The 26,456-nt window shown below is 52.7% G+C and overlaps 1 protein-coding gene across 2 annotated transcripts in view; it reads left to right on the forward strand.

Moving 5' to 3' along the window:
• The window catches only part of PMEPA1 (prostate transmembrane protein, androgen induced 1), a 65,199-nt gene extending 49,025 nt beyond the window's left edge, over positions 1-16,174 (forward strand). For both annotated transcript variants that reach the window (XM_019637338.1, XM_019637339.1), the window contains exons 2-4: positions 5,892-6,046; positions 11,436-11,489; positions 11,970-16,174. In XM_019637338.1, the coding sequence (XP_019492883.1) occupies positions 5,936-6,046; positions 11,436-11,489; positions 11,970-12,518 (714 nt within the window). In that variant the 5' untranslated portion in view covers positions 5,892-5,935 and the 3' untranslated portion in view covers positions 12,519-16,174. The remainder of the gene's footprint in view (positions 1-5,891; positions 6,047-11,435; positions 11,490-11,969) is intronic.
• Positions 16,175-26,456: the final 10,282 nt, after the last annotated feature.

Raw genomic sequence — 26,456 nt, forward strand, 5'->3', positions numbered from 1 at the left:
CTCCATGGAATGGCAATGAAGCCTGCTCCGCAGGTCTCATCCGGGCAGGCCTAACAAGATTAGATTTTCATACATTTCAGACAGTGCCAATTCCTAATTCCTCCGTGTGCGGACAGGAGGCCAGACAGGGCAGCCGGCACGGGCTGCTTGTTAACCGGGAAACGCGGTGGGCTCCCCTGGGAACAGACACAAAGGGGCTGGGGGCGGGGGGTGGGGGGGCTGCTGTCGTCTGGTCTGGAAACCTCCCGTGGGCTGGCGGGAGCCAGGTGGACTCTGGCCCGATCTCCAGCTCAGAAATGAGCTCCAGCGCCGACTGCCTCTCCGATTATTAACCAGAAGCACAGTGGCAATCACCCACCGGTAATACCTGTACCGGCAAGGCCTGTTCTTTGCATGTGTTAGCGAGGCCTACACCAGCCCTCTCCCCATTTGCAGCTGGCAAGTGGCCGGATGGGCTTGAACTGACGCCCCAGCACTTGGGTCAGCTGGCAGCTCCGTCACCAAGAATGGGGGCTATAAACTTGAACTCCAAAGAGTCACCTCTTTCCCTCAACAAACCCGGTCGGGAACATGGGCTCCCAACCGCAGTGGCACCGGCAGCACCTGCGATGCGGTCACCCGTGGAAACCACAGTCTCATGCCGCCGTGAACTCTGCCAGGCCGTGGTTAAGGCGATACTGTCCTCATCACAAATGTAATCTGCCTGTACTTCCCACATCACAAATCTGGTGGGGTGTTTCATAACTGTTTCTGAAATAATTGGCTTCCTTTTTAAGCCACAATTTTATTTTCTCTTAATTTTAGTTTAAAAACCATATCCTGAGGCAGCTGCCAGGGGCTGTAGCAGGGAAGTAGTGAAACACCTGGGCCTGGGAGCCGCGGGTTCGGGGCTGCTCCCCGCCTCAGCTCCTCGCCTGTGGTGGGGCTGATACTGCACCTTGGGGTGCCGTGGCAGTTCAGAGAGGGAAGTCCTGTCCTGGCGATGCGTTTGGCACCCAGCTGGTGGCAGAGGAGATGGCAGCTGTCAGTGTCTTGATGCACTGCGTTGGGCAGAGCCCACAGATCCCCGGAGTGACAGGCACGAGGTCCCTTCCTAAGTGTCCTGAGATTTTTCCTCTGTGTTGGTGGGCAGGTGGGTACCACTGGCCGCAGACATTGGCTTCGTGGACCGTGTGGCGGGCAGTGCTGCAGGCACCCCTCACCCAGACTGGTCGCCAGGCTGTTTCTGACATCCTGCAGCTCAGTGGCGTCGTCATCAGCTTCTCAGGACTCTGGGACGTGGGCGGTCGGACACACCCCGCCCTGACAGCACAGTTGGGGGTCTGGGACTTTGGCCAGTCACCTTATCTCTCTGAGCCTCAGTTTCCACATCTGTAAAGTGGGCAGGGGGTTCATGTTAGTATCTACTTCACAGAATGGTGGTAAGGATTCATAACATGACATTCGTAAGGATTCAGGCCATGCCAGGGATTTAGGGGCACCCTGTTCCTCTCTCTCCCTCTCAGACAGGGTGGAAAGGATCAGAGAAGTGTGTGCACACATCTCAGAGTGACTGCATCTGTCTTTGGCGGAGAAGACAATAGGGAGGGTCAGGCCACTCCAGCGAGGGAGACAGACCTGTTAATTTGAAATTATTCACGAGGCAGGAGAATGCTAAATTAAATTAGCGTGACCTTACTTTGCATGTGGAAGGTGCGCTTCGTCACCCCTGAGAGCCTGCCGTATCCATCACCCGCCCCAAGGGGGAAATTACGAAGAAAAATGAGAGCTGCTTCCCCACCCTCCGCACGGAGAGCAGACTAGACAGTGGAACAAAATGAGGGAAATATGATGTTTCTTTCCCAAAGGCTCCTGTTCTCGTAGCAAGGTCCTCGGAGCAGGGAGCAGTGTCCCTAGGGCCCTGGTGGCCTTGGGTCCAGCCAGCACTCTGGATGATCTTTTGTGGACTGATGTTTCCCCAAATCCCCAGCCCTGGCACATCGGCCAGCAGGGCACACCCAGCACAGAGGGCTTCAGCCTGTGTGAGGGGTGCCGTTTGTCCCCGAAGGGATGTCGGGAGTTTTTACAGTGGTGATGGTCGAGTACTCGTGTTTTCCTGCCCTATTCTGAGCACCTTACAGGTTGTAACTGGAGCTTACAGAGGTGCCTGTGCCCAGGGTCTCACACCTGCTAGCTGGCAGATGCAGGAAGGCAGGACGGGGTGCCCCCAGGTGCTCGGGGTGTGGGGAGGGGACATAGCAAAGCCCTTTCCCCATCTTAGCTCCCTCAGGGAGGCTCCGGGTTTAGGACCCAGCCCTGTTCTTTCTAGATGCATGATCTACAGCAATTTCTCCCCGAGCCTCAGTTTGCTCATCTGCAAATTGGGCGTGGTGATGGCATCCACCTCACAGACTTGGGCGAGGCAGGCTCAGAGCTGCGCTGGTGCAGACAAGTATGTTGCAGTTGTTAGAATCATCGCCATAGTTACATTGAGTAGTTACCATGAGTACAGTGAATTTGGGCTGTGGACCAGCCCACCCACCCCCTCTCACTCCGTCCCCCTTTGTCTGTGACCAGGCTTTGACTGTGAGTACTGTGGTCACAGGAGATTTGGGGACCGAGGTGGAGGTGAGGCAGTGGTAGGACCCAACCCTGCAACGTACCATGCAGGGCGCTCGGCCTCACATCCAGGTAAAGGGGAGGTCTGTCAGATTGGAGAAACTGAGGCAGGGCTCCACCTCGGCAGTTGGCAGCTTGAGTGACCTGGGGCTCCTCTCTTGGTCAAGTCCTGAAGCCTTTCCCTCTGTGCTTTGGCCTGCGCAGTGCTTTTTAAAACTCTGGAATGTGTTGCCAGCGTGAAAGGCCAGGCAGCATCACAGTTTGTAGGTTCCGGAGAGATCAGGAGGTGCGGACACACTGGGCCAGCCTGCCTGTTTGGCCCACTAGGGTTTCAGCTAATAGTGCCTGTGTAGAGAGGTGTGTGCGCTTGGACCGGGGAGCTTATGCTCTGAGTGATGCCTGCCGTGGGAGCCGAGTCAGGCACGGATGCTGAGGCCCAAGCTGCCCACAGGGGCCAGGCACGTTGGCACACGCCTGTGTAAAGACGGTGGCCGCCCACAGCTCCGTTCAGGGGACTGTGGGTGCAGATGTCCTCAGGTCTCCAGTTTGCAGTCTATCCCAGAAAGTGCTTTCACAGCGCATTTCCTGGAGAAGTGGGTTCACTTCCTGGAGAAATAGGTTCATGTCCCCCAAAGGCAGCGTGTCCTGGAAGGAGCACCCTGATTGTGAAAGTGCATTGGGAGGGGGTGTTGTCGGCAGGACCAGAGCCCCCTCACCCCACGGCCGAGGCCAAAACACTCAGCCCAGTGCGTTCTTTGCCATGTGGGCTGAGTGAGTCGCCTGCTGGCTGGGGGCCTCTCCTGCACCCCTCAGCGCCCCCAACCCACCCAGTGATGCCTGTGCGCCTGGGGGTGGCCTGGAGTATCAGCATGGTGTTGCTGAATCCTGTCTCTTAGGGCCTGTGGATTTGCCGAGGCTGGGTCAGCTCCCCGGTGATCGTGATCACCTTGAGCGAAGGTTCCCTGAGTGCTAAGCTCATCACCACGCACAGCTGCACCGGGCACATGCCCTTCGTCTCCTGCCTTGACACGAGGCATCTGGACGGACTCAGGTGAAGTCCAGGGTCACACAGCAGCTGTGCCGGCCCTGAGCCACAGCAGAGGCTCAGGAACCTTCATGAGTCCCCGTCCTCCTCTGTGGCTTTCAGAATGTGGCCCGGACATCAGTCGCACTTTCCAAACTCTTTCTGAGAGTTGCCCCTTCCTCCTGCCATGTGGGTTGTCTGGGTCCGTGCTCTCATGTGGTTGTGGCCCAGAGACCTGGCTGGGCACAGCAGTGTTCATTTCTGGGGGTGATTCTTTGACTCTGTACCCCAGGCCCCAGAAACCAGATCCTCTGGCCCTCTGGGCCCTGCCTGACATGGTCAGTGGAGCTGTTGCGGGGGGGGGGGTTTCTTCACATCCACTTAGCCTGCTGGGGCCTCATCCATCGCCTCCTGTCGGCCCCCATCGGCCCTGCTGCCACCTGGGCCCCGGACAACACCAGAAGGGCAGTGGCCTGGCCTAGGCTCTGTAGGCCACCAGGGCCCAGCACAGGGACAAAGGCAGCCCCACACCTCCCTCCCTCCAGGCCTGGCGTGGGCAGGGCCCCTGGAGACAGCAGGGGGAAGGGGCGGAGGGGTGCCCACCACCACCATACACTGGGGTGAAGAGTGCACTGGGTTGGGGGAGGGGAGTTGCAGGCCCCTCTGAGGAAGGAGAGCGTGGGTGTTGCACAAAGCAGGCCTGTGTGTCCCCTGAATGGGTGGCTTTATCCCAGGTCCTAACACACAGGACCTGGACCCTACGGAATCAGGCCAGGCTGCCCAGACCCTGGACTGGCCTGCCTGGGGAGGCAGGAGGTGTGGCCAGTTACTGGGTCTGAGGCCAGAGGCCTGGCCTTTGCCCAACCCAGGCCTTGCCCTCCTGTTAGGAAAATGAGGGTGTCCGGAGGGCAGTTGGAGGCTTGCCGGATTTCCCCCCAGGCGGGGCCCTGGCCTCTCTTGAGCGAAACGGGGACACAGTTTCAAGGCCCAGCTCCAGACTGAATTCCCTGGTGCAGAGGCAGCCGTCTCGGGGATGGTCCGTGGGAGGAGTCACGAGCTTTGGGCCCTAGGGCTACATGAGGCTGTCCCTTGACCTCTGAGATGGGATGATAAATGTGCCCCGTACACACTCTGCCCTGCACAGGGGTGCTCAGCCTGCCGCCGGATCATTCTTTGTCCTGCGGCGTCCTGCACGTGTAGGTTACTGAGCAGCCTCGCCGGCCCTCACCCACTAGATGCCAGGGTCACCCCCAGTTGTGGCAGCCCCTCATGTCCTCAGACACTGCCACGTGTCCCCTGGGGCGCAGACTCACCCAATATACTAATGGCATCAGGTAAAGTTGGCAGTTGGACAAATAGATAATGTGGCGTGAGAACGTGGATTCCCAGGGAGCCTGGGAGGGAAGAAGGGGGCCAGGGCTTTGGAGAGGATGTGGGTTCTGTGTGGAGAAGCTTCTGCGACTGCACCCGCAGCAACACCCACCTCGGACACATTGCTTTCCCGCTGGAAGCCTTGGAAACTGAGGCAGGGGTGTGAGGGGCAGGCCCTGCAGGGTTGGAGGGGGCAGAGCCGGGACACTGCCACACCTCACGTTGCCTGTTGCTCCCCGGGTCCCACCTGCTGCCCGCCCCTGCTGCCTGCAGCTCCTTTTGTCTGGGAGGAGGAGGAGCTGAGTCGGTGGCCCTGAGCCTGAACCTGTGCCCTGGGGCCCTCAGCTAATTGCTCATTAGCGCCCCGCCACATTGGGGGGTCTTCCTGCCCCTCTCTGGGTCAGGGGAGGCACATGCCCCTGCTTGGGCTGGGGTAGGCTGGCACCTGCCGGCTGCTGCCCCCTCTGCCATATCACCACCCGGGTCCCCACCGCGGGAGGCTCTGCTGGCATCGGCCACGGCCAGCTGTCAAGCCCTTTCGCGTGGACCCGACTGAGTCAGCAGGATCAAAATAACCTTCCTTTTCCAACACTTGAGGGTTTTTCCGCCTTCCAGGGGAAAAGCAAAAAACAAAACCAGAAAAACAGAAATAAGGATTGCAGCATCTGCAACCACCAGACTGGTTTTTCTGAGGCCTCTTCACTGGGGGGCGGAGGTTCCCTCACTTACCCGGTCCTGTCGAGGATGGTTGTGTGTGTGTGTGAGTCGTGTGTTATGTGGGTGTGTGTATGTATGTGTGGAGTGTCGGGTGTTTACGGCTGGGTGTACCTGTGTGTTGGGGTGTGAAGGGCTGGGCATCAGCGCCCTCGAGGCCTCACGTGTCGCCTTGCTCTTGCAGCGGAGCTGGAGTTTGTGGAGATCACCATCATCGTGCTGGTGGTCATGGTGATGGTGGTGGTGATCACGTGCCTGCTGAGCCACTACAAGCTGTCTGCACGCTCCTTCATCAGCCGGCACAGCCAGGCCAGGAGGAGAGACGACGCCCTCTCCTCGGTAAGTGCCCCGCCCCTTCCGTCTGCACCCTGAGCTCTGGGGCGGTGGGACACCCCTCACTGGTGTGCCGTGATGTCCCAGTCGGTTGCTCTCAGGAACTGGAGGGATGAGGCTCAGCAGGGAGGCAGCTGGGCAGGCGACGAGGAGGGTGTTCTAGGTCCAGGCAGAGGCCCGATGGGACAGGGTGGTGGGACAGGTGCCCAGTCTTGCAGCCGTGACCCAGACAGAAGGGAGGGGCCCTTCCCCTCACGCCAACGCCCTGCAGGCGTCTGGGCCAGGAATTCGCAGCGTCTTGGAGGTAGCAGGTCACCTGGGGAAAGGCCTTTCCTGGGGCCTGAGTTTAATCCCAGCTCCTCTGTTCCTGGCCGTGTGCCCTTGGACCAGCCCCTGATCCACAGAATGGGGCTTCAGACCCCATTATGTGTAAAAGCTACTGACGGTCGTGCCACCTCCCAGACAATTCAGGGCTCAGCCCTAAGGTCCCCGATTACCTGCACTTTCATGGCTGAACCCTGCCCTGTGCTGGGTCTTCTCCTTCAGCCGATGAGCCCGAGGGAGGGGCGGAGTCTGTCTGCAAATAGTTTCCTTCTCCGCACCCACGATGCCTCATTGAACAGCCTGGGACAGGAGCTGCGGTCTGATGTGCAGGCTGGGAATTAGGGAGAAGGTAACACGTGGGTGGCCCCGGGGCTATGGGCGGGCACACATCTCTGAGCCCGTGTTCGCTGGGTGCTGGGAGGACAGTGACAGGACAAGGAGGCAGTGCTGGGGAGGCCTCCCCGTTCCAGGGGACACCTGGGGTTGGCGGCGGTGTTGTCTGTGGGGCGGAGCCAAGTCCCCAGGTTCCGGCATCTCCACTTGCATCAGGCCACGACCTCGGGATGTCAGTAGGTTGCCAGGGCAGGGAGCATCCGCTCGGGTCCCTCCAAGCCGAGGTGCCCCAACTGAGGCCCCGCGTGCATCCAGAGGGCTTGGCTGCTCTGAGGAATTTTGCACCCACAGCCAGGGTTCGTCTGTGTGTTTAATCTTCACTGCTGTTATCCCATGGACAATGCCGCAAGCTCATGTCTGCACTTGCAGCAGCCTGGGGACCCAGTTTTATCGGGGGAAACGGGGGCTCAGAGAGGCGGGAACACTAGCCTTGGGCCACACAGCTTTTAAGTGGCAGTTTGAGAAGTCCATGCCTCGTTTTGTCCTCCCCTGCATGCTGGGGCAAACAAGGGCACTTTGCACCAAGGAGAAGACACCAGCTTGCTGGCACGTGCTCCAGGGTGGGTCCTCCTGCCCGCTGACCCTCAGTGTGTGCAGCTGTAGGATGCGTGGAGCTAGCCTTTCTCCTGCCGCTACGGTCTCGTGTAGTCATGGGAGGATGAAGTTAGCTGAGAGTATGGGGAGACCGCAGAGGCTCCAGTGTGAGGTGTTGCTTCCGTGGAGGGGGAGTCAGCCCTGTGGGCAGCACCTGGAACTTCGTGCCCAGACAGAGGGCAGGATTCAGGCCGTGGTTCCCAGATATCTGAGGCTAAAAAAAAAAACCCCGCGCCCCATCTCCCCACCGTGTACCCAGCCACCTGCACAGGCTCCTGGGGATGTCCGGCTGGGTAAGCACAGAGCCTCGTTAGGCCTGAAGCAAGTGTGGCAGCTCCCCTGGGGACCCCTCCCCCCACCAGACAGGGCACATCTGAGGCGTCTCAGGGCCCTGTGACTTCCCAGAGGGACCCAAGCCCAGCTGCTGTCTGTCTGGGGCTGGGCCCATCCCTGGCATGGCTGTCCTGCCATGGCCCCTTTTCAGGCTGACTTCCGGGGAGTTTGTTTCCTCCTCTGCTAGCGGGTGAGGCTCAAGTGCACGCCCTGTGGCCTTGGGACGTCACTTCCCCCAGGGAAGCCAGGTTGGACATACTGCCTAACGGTAACTACAGTGATGATCTAGCCGCTGCAGTGGCACAGACCCAGCATCTGAAGGGGCTTGTGCTGTGGCCAGGTGAGGCGAATGTTACCTGTAAAGACAGGTACAGTTCTACCCGGGCATAGGTGAGCAGGTGGACAGGTGCAGCCATGTCTCAACCAGGAAGCCTCCTACCCATTCCTGGGCTGGTCTTGGGCCCCTGAGCTTAGCTTTCAGGCACCAGTTTAGACAGATCCTACTTTGAATTTCCTTTCCTTAGCAGCTTTTAATTATTCCCCCCAAAAGATTGTGCATCTGGAACAGTGATGGTCACTTCACCTGCAGCTCCCTGGGAAGACGGGTTTGTGCAGGAGGCCTGCTCAGCGTGGGCAGGCACAGAATCAGACCAGAGGCTCAGCCAGGCCTTGGATGGGGCAGCCATTTGTCCCCTTTGTCACCAAATCAGCCCCTGCATGGTTGCGTGCTCCCACAGGGCCAGTTGCTGTGGCCTACACGAGACACAGCTCCCCCGTGCCCTTTGCGTCAGGCTGGGTCCTAACCAGTGTCCCGCTATTTCATTCTTTCAGTGAATACTTACGAGTACCCAATGCTTAGCTTGCAAAGCTTGGTGGATGGTGGTCCCTTTCACTGAGATGGGGGAAGAGTGTCATTGGGGAGTTCAGGGGAAGAATCGAGAGTCCCATCTAGCTGCCTGGAGCTGCTGAGCAGGCGTGTGGCTCTGGAGTTGAAGGCAGGTCAGGAGCCATCAAGGTGTAGACCAGGGGCCGGCCGCCTGCTTTTGTAAATAAAGCTTTATTAGCACACAGTCACACCTAGTTCCATGGTATCATCCCCATGGCGTTTGCCCTGCAGCAGCGTTGTTAGCGATGTGGCAGACCATCTGGCCTACAAAGCAGAATATATTTTACTCTCTGGCCCTTTAAGGAAATGGTTGGCGGACCCCTGGTCTAGACGGGAAAGCAGGCTGGCTGAGCTCACCATGAGCAAGGACACTTTTAGAGGAGCCAGGTGGAGCCTGGGACGTCAGGGAGAGGAGGGTATACGAAGGAGCTGTCGGGAATGACGGGGGGTTCCTGGAAGGCTCTCGGAAGGAGAGGTGACCTCCAGGTATGCAAGTTGGAGGTAGTCATGTGATGAGAATGCTGGGTGGTTCTGGGGTCTGTGGTGGGGCCCCCAGGCACTGATTGGTGTTTTCTCAAGCTCCCTGGGTGATGCCATGCAGTGCCACTGTGCAGCCAGGTGGAGAACCCCTGGGCTAGGGCTTGGAGGATGGGGTGGGCAGTGGTGGGAAGAGGTTGTTGGCAGCCACGTCATGCAGGGCTTGGGACAGAGGAGCTCATAGGAGGGATTTAGGCAGGGGCTTGTCTGAGTCACATTTCATCCAAGCCAGCCTTGGCTGCTTGTACCCGTCCCCCAGGGCTCCTAAGTCCACTGGGGAGTAGCTGGATGTTCCCCCATCTGCTTCCGGGCACACACACGGGCTGTGCCAGGGACCCAACTGGGGGGCGTGGAGCCTGCCAGGACCAGCCTGAGCCGAACCTGAGTGCATCTGGAAGCAAGCGGGCGAGGGTTTGGAGCTCAGTGCAGCGTCTCACCGGCTGGGCCAACTCAACTCTGCTAACTGACCTTCGCTGGCCTCATAGGTTTGTTGGGGGACTTGAGATAGTGCTTAAAAGAGCTTAGCGCAGAGCCTGGCACCAAGGCAGCAACTGAGGCAGCATTACTGATACCAGTAACAAAGTGGCCACTGAGGCATTGATGACCATATTAACAGTAACCATGTACGTCTGCTCTCTGCAACCCCCTGTCTGGAACTTACTAGACCCCGATGAGTCTTTCTGGTTTAGAGCATTCCTGATGGGACAGTTTTGAGACACAGTGCCCCCTAGTAGCCATATAGGAAATTGCAGCCCGCCAAGTAATTTCTCCCCAGACTGCTGGTGAATTGTTGTAGCTGGGACGCTCAAGGAAACATGCCCCCAAGGAAACTAATGTGATGATGGATGTATTTAGCTTCACTGTGGGGATGGGTTCTTGGTACATATATACATAGGCCAAAGTTGTATACTTTAAACATGTTCAGTTTATTATATATCAGTTATACCTCAATAAAGCTAATTTTAATGTTTAAAAGAAGACACCCCCCTCTTTCCTAGGCCCCATGTTTGGGTTGCCTCTCAGATGAACTGATCCTGGCATGGGGTCCCACTTTTCTGACCCTCAGGTCTCTTCCCGTGAAATGGGAATCTCATTGGAGGGGAGGGGGTTTGATCTTCCGTCAGTTGAGAGAGGTCCCTGAAGCGTCAGGAAGGATTTCCAGCTCATTGCAAAACAAGGGCCCGGACATCTGCAGAGGACGCTGTTTCCTGTCCCCTGGGTTCCTCTGCGAGGTGGGGTCACTGTCCCCAAGCTCCATCCAGTGGCCCACGCTGAGGTCAGGGTGGTCAGAGCCTGGCAGGTAACGGGGGTAGGGAGCCTGTAGTGCGGCTGGAACTCGCACGCGGGAGTGTCCGTCGTGCCCCACAGAACCCACACAGCCTGGCCACCCGTGGGCAGCCACAGGCCTCACCTGGAATCTCAGGACAGAGGACGTGAGATGGTAGCCACATGCCCGGCACCTGGCCGAGAGCCTGGCCCAGAAGTGGTGCCACATCCACATTTGTTGACCGAATCGTTTTGTGGCAGAGCAGCTGCGTGCGGCGTTTTGCTTATTAGCTCTACTATATTTCTCCACCTGTAAACTGGGCTCCCAACAGGGAGGGCAAGATAGACTGTACAGAGTCAAATAAAGATGTTGACAAGATGATTCCAGATCCAACAGATACTGTGACGGAAATAATCAGATGGCAGGATGTTTAATGGGAGGACCCATTGGGTAATGGTGTCAGAGAACGTCTGCAGGGGACACTGGAAGTAAAAAGGAAGGAGTCGGCCATGTAGTGGGGTGGCCAGTGCAAAGGCCCTGAGGTACACACAGCGTTTGATGCGCTAGAAAGTGGGTTAGCATGGCTGGAGGGAGTGGCGATGGCACCCAGCATTTTCATATGCTCACTGGGGGCCACGTGCACGCTGGGTGGTTCGTATGCTCCACTCCTTAAGTTCTAGAATTAAGTAGCTTGCCCAGAGTGGCACAGCAAGCAAAAGGTGGTGAAGGCCAGGAGGGCTAGGTCAGGCCAGACTTCCTTATCAGCCAGTTCACCAATTAACTTGAGTTTATTTTAAGGCCCACAAGAAGCTGCTGGAGGCTCTTGAGAAGGAGGGACCCACGAGTCAGCTCTACGTTTTGGAGAGTGACTGCAGTGGGAGCGGATAGCGGCAAGGCAATTGTGGTCACATCCTGGAGGTGTCCAGGGCCCAGGCCCGGGTAGTGGATGGGGATGGAAAGAAGTAGATGGTACAAGAAGATCTCAGGGTCAACGCTGGGTTGACCTTTTGCTCTCCTGCCTCTACCCATCCCAGTGACCTGTCCCTCTTGTCCCCATACAGGAAGGATGTCTCTGGCCCCCGGAGAGCACTGTGTCGGGCAGTGGAATCCCAGAGGTGAGCCCCAGCGCTGCCTCCCCCCCCCCACTCCCTGGCTCCTTCCGTGTCTCCACCTGCCCCCCCAGCCATCTGTAGTAGACCCAAAGTTCCTCTGCCCGGCAGGCCCCCTTCACCGGGATGGAGGTGCCTCCCCAGTGCTGGAACAGTGTGACTGCTAAAGGGTCACCCCTCTGCCCTTCTCTGAAGAACTGTCCTTAGCTGTTGGGATCCTCTCTGCCTGGGCAGTACACACTCCTGGCCCCCCCCCCACCCCCCAGGAAGCAGCCCACAGTATCTGGGACAGGCGAGGCCAAAGGCAGCCCCTATTTCAACTCTGCAGTGTTCACAGTCAGGGCGCCCCGTGATCAGACTGAGGCTGGGCCCCCACTCTGCTGCCCTCTCTCCCTATCCCCAGTGAGCAGAGTCGCATGCAGAGGTCCCTGCCTCAGGCCCTGCTTCTGGGGTGGGGGGGGCTTCACTCTGCTCTGCCCCCTCCAGCCACAGGTCTATGCCCCACCGAGGCCCACCGACCGCCTGTCCGTGCCCCCCTTCACCCAGCGGGACCGCTTCCACCGCTTCCAGCCCACCTACCCCTACCTGCAGCATGAGATCGACCTGCCACCCACCATCTCGCTGTCGGACGGGGAGGAACCCCCGCCCTATCAGGGCCCCTGCACCCTCCAGCTGCGGGACCCCGAGCAGCAGCTGGAGCTGAACCGGGAGTCGGTGCGTGCGCCCCCTAACAGAACCATCTTTGACAGCGACCTGATGGACAGTGCCATGTTGGGCGGCCCCTGCCCCCCCAGCAGTAACTCGGGCATCAGCGCCACGTGCTACGGGGGCGGTGGGCGCATGGAGGGGCCGCCCCCCACCTACAGCGAGGTCATCGGTCACTACCCCGGGTCTTCCTCCTTCCAGCACCAGCAGAGCAGCGGGCCGTCCTCCTTGCTGGAGGGGACCCGGCTCCATCACGCACACATCGCACCCCTGGAGAGCACAGCCGCCTGGAGCCAAGACAAGGAGAAACAGAAAGGACACCCTCTCTAGGGGTCCTGGGGGGCGGAGCGGGGCCGGGGCAGCGGTGGGTAAAGAGGCGAACCCCTCCTCACGTAGAAGAGCCCGGAGGAAGGGGTGACACACCGGAAATGCGCGCATCACCAACCTCTCCCCACCTCTGTGTGTATAAATATTTACATGTTCTGTGTGGTCTGAATGCACAAGCTAAGAAAGCTTGCAGAACAACAACAAAAAACCGTGTTTCTTTGTTGAGCCCTGTCTTGAAGGCAAAAGAGAAAAAAATCCTCCCCTAAGTCTTCTGTTTCTAGTTGAGCTGCGTGCGTGAATGCTTATTCTCTTTTGTGTTTTTTTTTCTGATGATTTCACGTAACTTTAAAGACATATTTGCACAAAACCTTTGTTTAAAGATCTGCAATATTATATATATATATAAATATAAATATATATAAAAATAAGAGAAACTGTATGTGCGAGGGCAGGAGTATTTTTGTATTAGAAGAGTCCTATTAAAGAAAAAAAAAGTTGTTTTCTGAACTAGAAGAGAAAATGGCCATTTTTGAGTGCCAACTCAGAAAGTGTGTATTACCTTGTAAAGAAAAAGAATTACAAAGCAGGGGTTTAGAGTTATTTATATAAATGTCGAGCTTTTGCACTATTTTTTATTATAAATATGTCAGTGCTTGTTTGATGGAAACTGCTATCATGTCTGTTGAGACTTGTAAGGGAGAAATGTCGCATTTCGACGTCAGGCAGAGAGAGGGCGGGTTCCACGTGAAGTTTGGAGAGAGGCCTCCAGCTCGGCCGCTTTCCTCCGAAGTAGAAGCTTTTGTCTAAGTGATAGGTTATTACCTCGTTACACATTCCCTGCTGAGGGGGACACAGTTTTTTCCTCTCTGGGCCAGAACAGCCTTTGGATTGCAAACAAAATAGGAAAAGTACTTGAGGCACCAAATTCCAGGTGGGGTGGCTTTGCCTCTCCCCAAATGAAAATAAACTGTTACTGAAGGAATTTTAGTTTTTCCTCCTTTTTTTTGTTTTTGTTTTTTCTTTTTTTTTTCCTGGTTGACGACGATGATGGTTCCCCGTAGGAAGGAACGGAGCTGTTGCTGTGTTGGCAGAGACACACCAGAGCGCTGTAGGTGGCTTGTTCGTGTGGAGTGCTTTGGTGGTGAGTCAGCTGCTCCAGTTTGTTGGCTAAGGTCGGTGCAATCCACTGGCATATAGGAAAGGCCCAAAAGTATTAGGAAGATGACCTTGTCCCTGTCCTTCTTTTCCTGGATCGATTCTCACTTATGAGGCCAATAAACAGAAGACGAGAGATGAACAAGTGGCACGCGCAGGTTTCTCCCAGGACACGCGAAAGGGCTGAAACGAGGGTGGCCAAACCCGCTGCAAGCCTGCGCTTGATGCTTTCAAAGCAGAATTCTCTACCTTCTCTCTGTTCTCAGTCCCCCCCACCCTCACCCCCACCCCCGGAAACAGTCACGTTTGATGTGTTTATGTGTGTTTTCATAAGCATCTTTCTCAGACACAACTCTTGTTTACCAGGATTTTACTGAGTAGATTTGGGTGTGGCGCGACCCCTTGATGGTGGCGTGCAGGTGAAGACGCGTGAGTGGACACGTGTGTGTGTGTGCGCGCGTATACGTGACAGAAGAGTGGAGTGGGGGTCCCTTGGCATCCACTGGGACAGTGGCTGGAGCAGGATGCCCTCCCACTGAGGACTTGCTAACATCCCATGGGGTGGGGAACCCACCCCCGCCAGCCGGAAGAGTAGCCCTTCCACCCCGTGGAGGTGTCTTCATTTTCGGCAGAATGCCACCTAGCAGACTAACGTAAGAAAAAGGTATAAGAGGCAATAACCGTTGTTTTTAAGCAACTTTTTTATTACTTGAAAAACAAAAACCTGAGAACAGTTTTGACGTTCTGACGATTTGAACTCTATTTATATACACATTTTAAGAACATGGTGACCAACAGATGAACCTGTCATCTGAGTGTCCGCTGACCAAATCTGGCAGAAAGTGTACCTTAACAATAAAATCTGCCTCTCCGTGGGGTCTTCAGCCTAAAATTCGCTTCTCTCTCAAAAAAGGATTCTTATAAAAGGTCGTGCAGAGAAATCAATGTAGTTAGTTAGTCCTGAAAGGTACAGGGACACATTTATAGATAACATTTTTAAGAAACATGTCTTTATGTGGAGCGTCTCCCTAGTGCCTTACTGAGGAAGCAGTTGACTCTCTTGTCACCGGGCCAGGCGTTCCTGGACAGTGCCTGGCTCGCAGGGGACTAGCCTTCCCGCTCCTGGTCAGCAAAGGGCTGCTGCTGCTTTTCAAACATCCCCATCACCCTCCACCTTGGATGAACCTCGCTTGGTCAGGTGACCTCTCCCACCCCTCCAGCCTCCGTTGTCAAGTACTGCGTTTAATGCCCATCTGGCTCAAAAACCTAGAAGTGGGCCTCATTTGTGTGAGTAGCGTCAGCCAAAAGCCAGTGTGCAGCGTTCCCGAGGTCCCCTTGAGCCAAACTCTGAACCTTCTTGCTTGGCGGTGTGTGCTATGTCTGCTCTATTTGCAGCGAGTTAGAAGGAAGCAGGACTGGGTGACTGACCTCAGCTGGCTTGAGGGCAGAGCACGCCCTTCTCTGATCACGCCCCAGTATTGCAGCCCAGGCCACCATGCTGCGATGTCCCTGGGCTTCAAGCCCAGCAGATCACAATTGCAGAAGTTCATGGCGGAGTGGCTTGTCGGGGCCTGGGCGCATCCCAGGAAAAGCGGTGGTGTGTGCTTCTGGAAACGTATGCTGTAGCCACTAGCTCTTGGTGTCTGGACCCCAGAGCTCTGGGGGTGTATTCTTTCCTCTAGATGTTGGCTGTCATGGCGTTGTCTTTGAGAAGCCTTTGAGGGCCCCTCAGGAGGCCCCCTTTATTCAGTAGAAAGTTGGGGGGGTCTTCAAAAGTGGCTGGTTGGAGAGGGGACCAGGTTGGGCTCAGTAAACGTGGCAGAGCTCAGCTTTCTCTAATCCTTTCATTGTTTCCTTGTTTTCTCTACTTGTCAATCATCACCCCACTCTGCTGCTGCAAAGCCCAATCTCTGCAGAAGGACTAAGCAAAGTCCACCAAGAGCTTTCATTCATGTTCCCCCAAAAGCCCAGTGTTTTTTCAAAGAGCTGAAAGGGACTCCTCTCCCCGCCCCACATCCATTGATTCCGTCCCTGTCCTTGTCTGTCTTTTCTGTAAATTGTACGTTTTAGAGATTTTTCTTTCCTCCGTGCAACACAAAGCTTCCAGGTCCATAAAACATCCTGATGATAAGGAAAGAATTCCCTCCCCCCCCCCAAAAAAAAATCCACGCTTCAGATTTTGCTGTGCTATAAAGCTGAGATGGACGCTGGGTTCCCTCGTTTGCCGGCCTGACCCCCTGGCGGTTTTGAGGATGGCGACGCCTGATGCTTGCCTGCGGCGTTCTTGGCGTTGGGACCGCTCTCCTTTGCAGCCCTGTTTCCCGAGTTCTGTTCAACTTCTGTGAACTGTCCGTGGCACGTCGCTGCTGCGTAAGACTCTGTGTTTGGATGCCAATCCACAGGCCTGATGAAATTGCTTGTTGTGTATCAATAATCATTAGTGGCAATGATGACATTCTGAAAAGCTGCAATACTTATACAATAAATTTTACAATTCTTTGGAATGTGGCTTTTTTATTCCTTTGGTCATCCCCCTGCCCCTGCCTCCCTCAGAAACAACCCCAGGACTCAAGTGGGGAGAAAGCGATCCCCCCAGAGCTGCTGTGTGACCTTCAGCAATTCTTCCCACCTCTCTGTGTTAATGCAGGGAGCCCAGTGGAAACACTTGACTAGGCAGATGGTTTTAATAAGGGGTAGTATGTGGATTAAAAGAATTTCCAAAACATTGCCTCTTGGAAAATAATTAATCACCATAGCACGATGAAAGTTCTGATAAGGTCTGCAAGAAAGAAACCATCTCAGGTAGGTTTTTCCAGAAGTAAACTCTTGAGAGGTGCCCCTGTCTGAACGGATGTGTCACAGTTGTGGGGGAGACAACAGCTCAGGGAGTTGGGAAGAGAACAAGAGTAGAAATGGAGCACAGAACCCAAAAGGGATCCCAGGGGGTCTGAGTGGGGTACCTGTGACAGAAACACTTATTTCTTTAATGTCTGATAAAGACTTTAAAAATCAGCCTAAACAGAGTCAGTGACCCACAGGGATGACCAGTGTTTTGGCCACAGCTCCAGGGTTTCTTGAGCTCCTGGATCACAGAGGCTTATAAATGATAAACCCCACATTGGATCAGGGCAGCGCTGAGCACGCATCTGCCTTACCTTTTCCCCCCTCTGGTACAGAAAAACCTCAGAGGTTACAAAGAATTGGAGAGAAACCTAGAGAGCTCATTACTCTTCAGCACTGTGGCGCTGTGCCCCAGCCCGGCTCCAGAGTCCGAATGCCTCTTACGAGCGGTCACTCCCTGGCTGACCCTCAGTCACCTCATCTGTAGAAGGGGTTGACGGTGGTGCCTGTGAGCTGGTTGCACCTGGCTTCCGAATAGAGAATGTAAGTCCTCAAAAGGGTGCCTGACACATGCACATGTTAACTGCTTTTATTAATAGGCTCCCAGGGAGGGTTTTCATATAATCAAATGCCCCTGGAATCTTCTGGACCGGTTTGCAGGTCCTAGGCTAGGCACACCTCCCCCAGGTAGTCAGGACAGAGGAGTCTTGGGTTCTAATAGAAAGGAGACACCCTCCCTTTGAGTACAGCTCAAGCAGATATAGCTGTCTCAGTCCAGAGTAATGACTGAAATCAGAATGCCTAATATTTATTGAGCATCTACTCGGTGCCAAGCTCAATGCTAGGTTCTTGACTGAAGGTGGCTGTCTGTGTGCTGAGATGGTTGCTAGAGGTCCCAGTGCATCAGACCCAACCCTCGACCTCGAAGAACTCCCCTGGCACCACAGCACAAAATATGGTGAGGGCAAGGGTGGGCTGTTAGGAGTGAGAGGGAGGCTTATTGAAGGCTGGCTTTTGAGCTTAGAGATGTTGGAAAGAAAAGCGGAGAGGGTGAACCAGGCGCCTATATGAGCAAAGGTCATGAGAGGACCTGGCAGGGTTCCTGCACGGCACAATAAAGCGATGCCCTGGAGGGGAGGTTGAGGCACTCAAACCCTGCACAGCAGCCAGGAAGGGTGGTGGGCATGGCCTGGTCAGGGGTGGGGGCACGGAGAAGCCCAGTGATTAGAAACATCACATGAGAACGTGACCAGGGGAAGGGCTGTAGTTTCCACCTACAGCCAATTTGATAAGCGGGCATCGTACACCCACTATGTGCCAGCACCATGCCAGCCCCAGGGACACAGCTCAGCTGTGACGGTCTGGATTCAATCATCTCTGCAGATTTCAGGGTGGAGGTTTGTCCTGTGGTCTCAGTTCTCTGGTGAGAAAGAAAAGTTGTTGATTTTTAGTTGGTTCGCCTTTTCCTTCTTGTACGGATAAGAGCAATGATTTCCAGGCTGTTTGCATGTCAGAACTGAAAACAGAAGTTCCCTGTGTGTGTGTCTCTCTCTTTAATGTTTAAAAAAATGACATAAAATTCACATACCATAAGATGCACCTTTTTAAACATACAATTCAGTGATTTTTTAGTCTATAGTCACAAAGTTGTGCAACCGTCACCGCTATCTAATTCCAGAATGCCTCCGTCATCCGCAATGAAACTTCACTCCCATCAGCAGTCACATTCTCATTTCCTTCTTGCCCGGTCCCTAGCAGCCACTAATCTACGTTCAGTCTCTGGATTTGCTATTTTGAACATTTCGTGTAAGTGGAGTCATGCAATATGCAACCTTTTTCTCGTATTATGTGTCTGGTTTCTTTTACTTAGCAGAATGTTTTTTAAGGTTCATTTGTGTTGTAGCGTGTATCAATACATTCTTTTTGGTTGAGTAATATCCCATTGTATGGATATCTCACATTTGTTTATCCAGTCAGATGGACATTTGGGTAGTTTCCACCTTTTTGTCTATTATGAATAATGCTGCTATGAATCTTCGTGTACAAGAGTTTGTGTGGACATATGTTTTCATTTCTCTTAGATCTAAACCTCAGAGAGGAATTAATTGGCTGGGTCATATGGTAATTTTGTTTAATTTTTTGAGGAACTGCCAAACTGTTTTCCTCATTTGCTGCACCATTTTACATCCTACCAGCATTGTATGAGGGTCCCAATTTCCCCACATCTTCACCAACATTTGCTATTTCCCTTTTTTAAAATTACTATTAAGGCCATTGTAGTGGGTGTGAGGGTATCTCATTTAGTTTGATTTGCCTTTCCCTAGTAACTATTGATGGTGAACATGTTTTCACGTGCTTATTGAACATCTGCATCTCCTCTTCGGAGAAATGTCTATTCAAATCCTTTGCCAATTTTTTATTTGGGTGATTTGTCTTTTTATTATTGAGTTGCAATATTTACCTATGTATTCTGCATACTAGATCCCCGTTAGACATACAGTTTGCAGAAATTTTCTCTCATTTTTTGTGTTGTCTTTTCATTTACTTAATAGTGTTTTTTGAAGCACAAAAGTTTTTAATTTTCATGAATTTCAGTTTATTTTTTTTTGGTTGGTGTTTGTGTGTGTGTGTGTGTGTGTGTGTGTGTGTGTGTGTGTCATATTTAAGAAACTATTGGCCAAATACAAAGTTATACAGATTTACACCTGTTTCTTCTAAGACTTTTAAAAGTTTAACTCTTCTATTTAGGTAAGGGTTCAAATCCATTCTTTTTCATGTGGATATCCAGTTTTTCTTGTATCATTGCTTGAAAAGACTGTTCTTTCTTTCCCCCATTACATTTTCTTGACATCCTTGTCAAAAAACCAATTTACCATAAAGGTATTGGTTTATTTTTGGACTCTGAACTCTTATTTCACTGATCTATATGTTTATTCTTATGTCTGTACTACACAATCCTTGTTACTATAACTTTGTAGTAGGTTTTAAGAAGTGTCTCTCCTCCCATTTTGTTATTGTATTTCAAGTTCGTTTTGCACGTTCTGGAACTCATATGAATTTGATGATCAGCATCTCAATTTCTGCAAAACAGCCAGCTGGGATTTCAGTAAGTATTACACTGACTCTGTAGATTGATTTGGGGAATATTGCTGTCTTAACAATATTAAGTGTTCCAATCCATGAACACAGGAGGCCTTTCCATTTATTTAGATTTAATTTCCTTTCAGTGTTTGTTCTGTTGTTTTCAGTATATAAGACTTACACCTTTTTTGTTGTTAAATTCATTCCTAAGTAATTTATTCTTCTTGATTCTTTTGTAAATGAAATTGTTTTCTAAATTATACTTCTGAATCTTTCATTGCTAGTCTATGAGCATACGGTTGATTTTTATATAATGAGTTGTATCCTACAAGCCTGCTGAACTTGTTCATTAGGTCTAAATTGTTGACTGTTGTAACTGAAAAGCAGCAGGCTAGAGCTGAGCTAGATCCCGTACCACCCAGCCCGTATGTGCACACCTGATGTTAGCAAGGTGTCTCCACGGTCAACCTGCTCATCTGTCTACAGATTCCTCTCTCCTGGTGCCATCTTCTCTCCAGTTTCATTTCCTGACAGCTCTAAATCAAGAGGGAAGAAATTAGTTCCCAGTTCTTCCACCCAAAGTCCCAGAATTGAATCTCTTTGGCCTGGCTTAGGTCATGTGGCCATCCCTGAACCAATCACTGCAGCCACAAGAAAGAAGTGCTCTGATTGGCCACTTTTGGGTCACATGCCCTGCCCTGGACCTAGGGGTGGGGTCAGCTACCCACCCTCATCCACATGGGTTGAGAAAGGAGAGAGGTGATACTCCAAAGGAAAATTGGGGTGATTCTACCAGAAGAAAGGGTTTAGCTGCTAGGCAGCTAATAACAGCAGATGCCATTACACTGGACAGGTAAATGCATTAATATTGAAAAACGAAAGCTTTCGATAAACACTGTAACACTCTTGCGGGGTGCAGACCATGCTGTCTCCTTCGCACCAAGTGGGGAAGGCAGAAGTGCCTGAGCCAGCACCGTGCTTTTGACTACTTCGCTTTGGTTTTGAGTTGATATTTGTTGAAATTATTTCAGCATGTGTGTCTGGCTTCCTGTTGCAGACATAGATGGAACATTGAGAGTGAGAAGAATGTGTGAGCCAACGAGGGAGACAGAACACACAGGAAGTCTGTGCCAAGTCAGCAACTCATTTTCTTTAACACTTTGTACAGTTGTCTCAAAGTAAAAGAACTGTTTCTAAAAATAAAACAAAATATCATAAAAGCTTCACAATCAGACAATTTGGAACAAACGATGGGTTTAAATGTGCAAATAAATTTTTAAAACAAATATCCATCCATGTACGTGTGTGTGCATGTGCGTGTGTGTGCGCGCATGCGTGCATGTGTGTGTGTGCGTGCGTGTGTGCATGTGTGTGCGTGCGTGCATGTGTGCGTGTGTGTGCTTGTGTGCGTGTGTGTGCTTGTGTGTGTGTGCATGTGTGTGTACGTGCGCGCGCGCGCGCGCGCGCGCTGGGACTCTTTGCCTCCGCCCCTCCTCTCTGTCCCCTCCCCATCTCCTCTTCCTTCCTCTTTGCGTCCCCTCTTTGCTATGACTGATAAACCTGAAAGCAGAGGGCTGAAATCATGATGTTCAGCTTATTAAAAGGGTATTATTATATGAGCTCAAAATAAATTTGCCTTTAAAAGCATGCAATTTGATTAAGTTTAAAAACAAACTTTCTAAATTCATGGAGTTAGATTCCTGCCTTCTTCTTCATAGGTGTGGCAGAGGCAGGGGAATCCACAGTGTGAGGTCTGGGCCTGGCTTTGTGGTCACTTGATCTAGATTCAAATCCCCCATCACCCTGTCTCTTTCCAGCTAGCTAACCCCTCAGGGCCTCCGTTTCCAAGAGGAGCAACGTGTGCAGAGCTGTCACACATGCCGTGGGCACCCCACTCATGTCTCCTTGGCCCTTCCATGTCTGTCCATGTGGGTCCAACCTCCAGCTGGAAGCACCTGTGTCCCGCTACCTGAGGCTTTCTCTGGCTTCTGGAAGCTTCTCTGTTCACCATGAAACAGGCTAGAAGTGTTGAGAATTGATGTCCCTGGCAGTGGATAGCCTGCCCTAGTGATGGGAAGGGATAAACACCCCAACTCCCTTGCCCTCGGTGGGGGACCCTGACATGATACTCCACATGCTTCCAGTGGTCCCCGAGGCACTGAGCCCCAGTTACCCACTGAGGTCATTTGCTTGATTAAATGCCCTTCACTAGTCCCCACCCTTCCCCTGGCCCACGTCCCCCCTGCCCTCCCAGTATTTCCTGCCATCACCTCCCAAATAAACCACTTGAACTCAAATTACTGCCTCAGATGTGCTTCTGGGGCACACAGCCTCAGACAGCAAGAAACTATACAGTGGGGGTCACGAAGTAGGCTGTCACAAGATGGCACCTTGACCCCGGACTTCCTGCCTCCAGAACTGTGAGAATAAATGTTTGTTATTTAAGCCACTTGGCCTATATTGATGTGCGACGGCCGGTAAACTAAGACAGTCATTCTCAATCCAAGAAACCCTAGAAAACAACTGAATGTTAACTTTTTTCCCTTATAGGCCTGATAATTCATACCAGGTCACACAGAATTGACCAGCATAGGAAGCGCTGCTTCTTATCCTGGAGATTTAGGGCAACATACCTGCTCGTGGCCATGGAAATAGCCGCTAAGAGCCTGGATTCAGGAGCGTGAGAGCCTGGGTTGGAACCCCATCTTTTCCACTCACTAGCTCCGCGATCTTGACCAGTTTATTTAGCAATCTCTCGGCACGCCAGCTTCTTGTGTCTTAGCACCTCAGGCTTCCAGATGCCTTTGAAAATGTTTGAGCTCCAAAATATAGGGGGGAAAAAATTGCGAAATGAGAATCAATGAATGTTTAATTAAAAGTCTAGAAAACCTAATATTATGTCAAGTTTATTAACTGTTCCGTTTAGTCATCATAAAAATTTCATTACACTTAATTATATTTGAACCAAATTTATAGGTGAAATGGCCTCACTTTGCAAGAATTCCCCAAAATCCTGGACGCTCAGTGGAGAATGTTTGGTCAATTGTAATTAAATGAATTTCTTGTAGGTAAATCATTCAGCAAACAAAATGATCAAAAAAATCATTTGACTGTGAAAATAAAAGTTAGATGTGAATTCATTCAATATAGCTGTCAGGATGTGGGGAAGGGCTTTCCAAAAAGAGTTGGTGTAGGCAGAAGGGCTCGTGGACTGCCCAGTGCTGGCCACGTCCCCTCTCCCCTTGCCCACCTCCTGCCACTTGTTCTCCAGCACAGAGGGCCACCTTTCTGAATCCCCATCTCGCCCTGGGTGAAAATCCACCAGGGGCCCTTCCTTTGCCCCTGGGGAAAATTCAAGTTTCTACCACAGCCTTCAATACCCTGGTCCCTGTCCGTCTCGCTAACTCACCTTCCACCCACGCGGGTCCCCTTTACTGGCCAGAGCTTCAGGGAGTGGCGGGAGCCCCAGGACTCAGCCTGATTCACCAGATTGGCCTCTTCTGAAGCTGGAGTGGAAGTGGAGCCAGGAACCTGTGAGGGGGCCTTTCCTCTGCTCCCCCCTCCACCATCCACAGACCCCAGCATGCGCCCTGGGATAAAGAAGGCACAAGGAATTATTTGGTGAATGACCTGATGAATAAGTGGGACTGCTCTGTCATCTCGGAGAGGGACAGCTGGAGACCACATAATGATGATAGGACTAGTTTCTGTTTATTGAGCACATACTACATGCTCAGTGCTCTGCGAGCACCTTTGGTACCTGATCTCTTTTAACCTTTGTAACAACCCCACGAGGTAGGTTCCACTATGAGGAAGGAACTTTTCAGAGGGAGAAACTGAGGCTCAAAAAAGAGTAGGGACTCGCTCCAGGCACAGAGCTTAAAGGTGGGGGTGCCAGGACCAGAGCCCCAGGTCACGGGTGACCCATGGAGGCCACCGAGCTCTGCCTTGAAGGCGGTGAACAGAGCCAGGGCAGGCCGTGCTGGGGTTCTGCCGTGGCATCTGCTGCCTTCCGTGCAGCAGCTTCGCTTGGGCTGCTTCTCTCCCTGTGCTGGTGGCTCTTGCAACCTTGTCCCTGTCCCTCTCTGGCCACCTCTGGTTCTTTGACCTTTGCCCCTGACCAAAGACACATTATTCTCCACATTTGGTGCCTTCTGACCTTTCCACTCCCACCCCTGAGGTGACTTCACAGAGGAAATGTGAAAAATAACATCCAGCCTGCCTGGTAGAAAGGAGACCGGGGTTTGCCAACACAATGTGCAGCAAAAATATCTCTCTTTTAAGAAACAGAGAGAGAAATTTAAAGACTCAAGATCAGTAACATGTAATTATCATCTGGTTTGGGCGGGAGAGTTCTAATAGTTTCCAGAAAAACAAAAGCCATGAAAAGGGAGCGTGCATTCCAAAGCAAAAAGAGATTTGGGCTCCAGCAGACAGGGGCGCCATCTTGGACCCTCTGTGGCCTTTGAGGCCGTTCCCAGGCAGAGTAAGCAGGCACGGGCACCCCTGCCTTCCTCTCTCTCCCCTTTTGCCTTCCACACTGGACAGCAGGCTCTGAGAGCCTGCAAAGTGCCTTTGAACTCAGCCTCAGATCTGCTCAATAAATAGGCCACAGTTAATGGCCATACCTGAAGGTATTCTCACTCTGTCTTTGAGGGAACAACAGAGCCTTGCAATGACAAGGACAGGTAGGTATCCCCCAATATCTGTTGCCCCCTATTTTGAAAGTAATAGAACCCCGAATTTTAGCTGGGTGTCTTGTGGTCCAGAATAACGACCATCTTCCCCAGCTTTCCTTGCCAGGGCATGAGACTAATAGGCTGTCAATGGAATGTGTGTGCGACTTGCAAATATTCTTACAGGGGAGGTACCTGCCCTTCCTCCCTTTCCTCCTTCCTGCTGGAAGAAATGCAGATGTGATGGCTGGAGCTAGAGCAGCCATCCTAGCGCATAAGGCCAACCCGGGAGTGGGGGCCACAAATGGCAGAGCAACAAAATAGAAAGGGCCTGGGTCTCAACACCATGGTGTGCCGTACCTAACCCAGACCGCCTACCAGACTGTTAGGGGAGAAAGAAAGGAGCATCTGGATTCTTTAAGCCACTGATATTTGGGTTAAAAACAGTCCTTATAGTCAAATTACCTTGAAAATCTCTTAAACTAAGAAGAGAAACACAAGATAATTTAAATCTTTAAAAGTGAGAACCCCACCCAGTGTGGTGAGTTGCTTGCAGCAGGTTCATGGCTTCCATGAATTCCAGAGAGCTGTGAAATGCTCCGGAAGGTGGAACCCACCCACATTAAATTGTTTTTTCTTTCTCTTTCCTTCCCTTTTTTTTTTTTGTCTAGTTCCTGAAGTTGTATTATAGAGATGCATCACATTTTCTAACTTATGCAAATTTTGTGAGCACCAACTAAGTGTCATATAGATACGCTTTTTCTTATTTACCATCTCCGTTTTATACTTAAAGAAACTGAGGCTCAGCGAGGTGGTGACGCACAGCTGGGAGGAGCAGGGCGGCAGCTCAGCTCAGACCTGCCCTGGAGAAGAAGGCAAGGCAGAATCTTCGCCCAGGTGGCACCTCCCAGGGCACTTGGCCTTTCCAGCGTGGAGGTTCCTGCCGTGGGTTCCTAAGGACCACTCACAGAGCCAGTGCCCCATGTGGCTTCAGGATAGGACACAGGGACACTGGGGACAGGAAGAGGCCATCCTAACACTGCCCAGATGGCAGGGGGTGCCAGCCTTCACCACTGAAGCACAAGTGGTGCTTCCAGAAACCAAACTAAACCTCAGGATCAAGGTCGAGTCCCTCAGCCTGACCTTCAAGCCCACCAGGCACCTGGGTCAAGTCCTGGGCCTGGCGCTTCCACACTAAGAGGTGAGCAGCACACAGGGAAGGGGCCAAGGAGTCTGAGCAGGAGAAGCCAGGGAGGAAGGGGAAGAACCGGGGCTCGGGCCAGATGGGGCCGCGGTTTCCGGGGGGCAGGGGGGGGGGTGAGGAAGGAGGATGGGTGGGAGGGAGGTCCCTCCTCAATCGGAGGGACCAGGCAGAGGTGAGCCGGAGACCAGGTTGGTGAGTGGGCGCCACCTGGTGGCCAGTCTGGGCACGCGGCTCCAGCGTCCACTGGGGGCTCAGTCGGAGCCCCCTCCCCAAGGACGCCTCCACAATCTTCCTCAACACCCGCAACTACCTCGCATGTAGAATTAATGTTGTCAGTTCCTATAGAGATACACCTTTCTTCGGTTTTACATAAGACAGAGACACAAGCATCTTTGTGGTTTCCTGTTTTTATTGAGTTGTCAAATACTCTCCCCCACCGCTCCAGGCTAATAACATCACCTGGACCACTCGGCCCCGCCCTCAGGAATTCAGATTTAATCGGTCTGGCTGTTGACTGGGTATCAGGACTTTTCCTGCTTTGCTCAGCGAAGGCAGCTTGGAGACAAGCGTCCAGCACCCCTTTCCTGGCTGCTATCGCTGTTCCTAGCCCCTCCCTTTGCAGAAATGCTGAGGCAAGGTCCCCGGAGGGAACGCGGACATCTGCGAACCCGCCTAGGCTTTACTGCAGCTGGGACTCTGAGCCCAGGGACTTCCGGAGCTGAGTTCTTGACCGGCTTGGTCAAGAACAAAGATCACACAAAGCCCTTCTCCTCTGTAGGCCTCAGTTTCCCCTTCTATTACCTGAAAGAGAACAGTGGCCCTGAACTGCTTTGGGGGCCACTGGCCCGTTTGAGAGTTCATGAAAGCCATGGGTCCTTTTTCCAGAAACATGTGGGTTCTGAACTGTGCTTATGACTGTAGATGGCGCTGGAAGCTCTGGCTGCTCAGCTGGATTAAACCCTTAAGTCCTCACCACGACCTCCT

The sequence above is a fragment of the Hipposideros armiger genome, unplaced genomic scaffold (assembly GCF_001890085.2).
Source record: "Hipposideros armiger isolate ML-2016 unplaced genomic scaffold, ASM189008v1 scaffold_32, whole genome shotgun sequence".
NCBI lineage: Eukaryota > Metazoa > Chordata > Mammalia > Chiroptera > Hipposideridae > Hipposideros > Hipposideros armiger.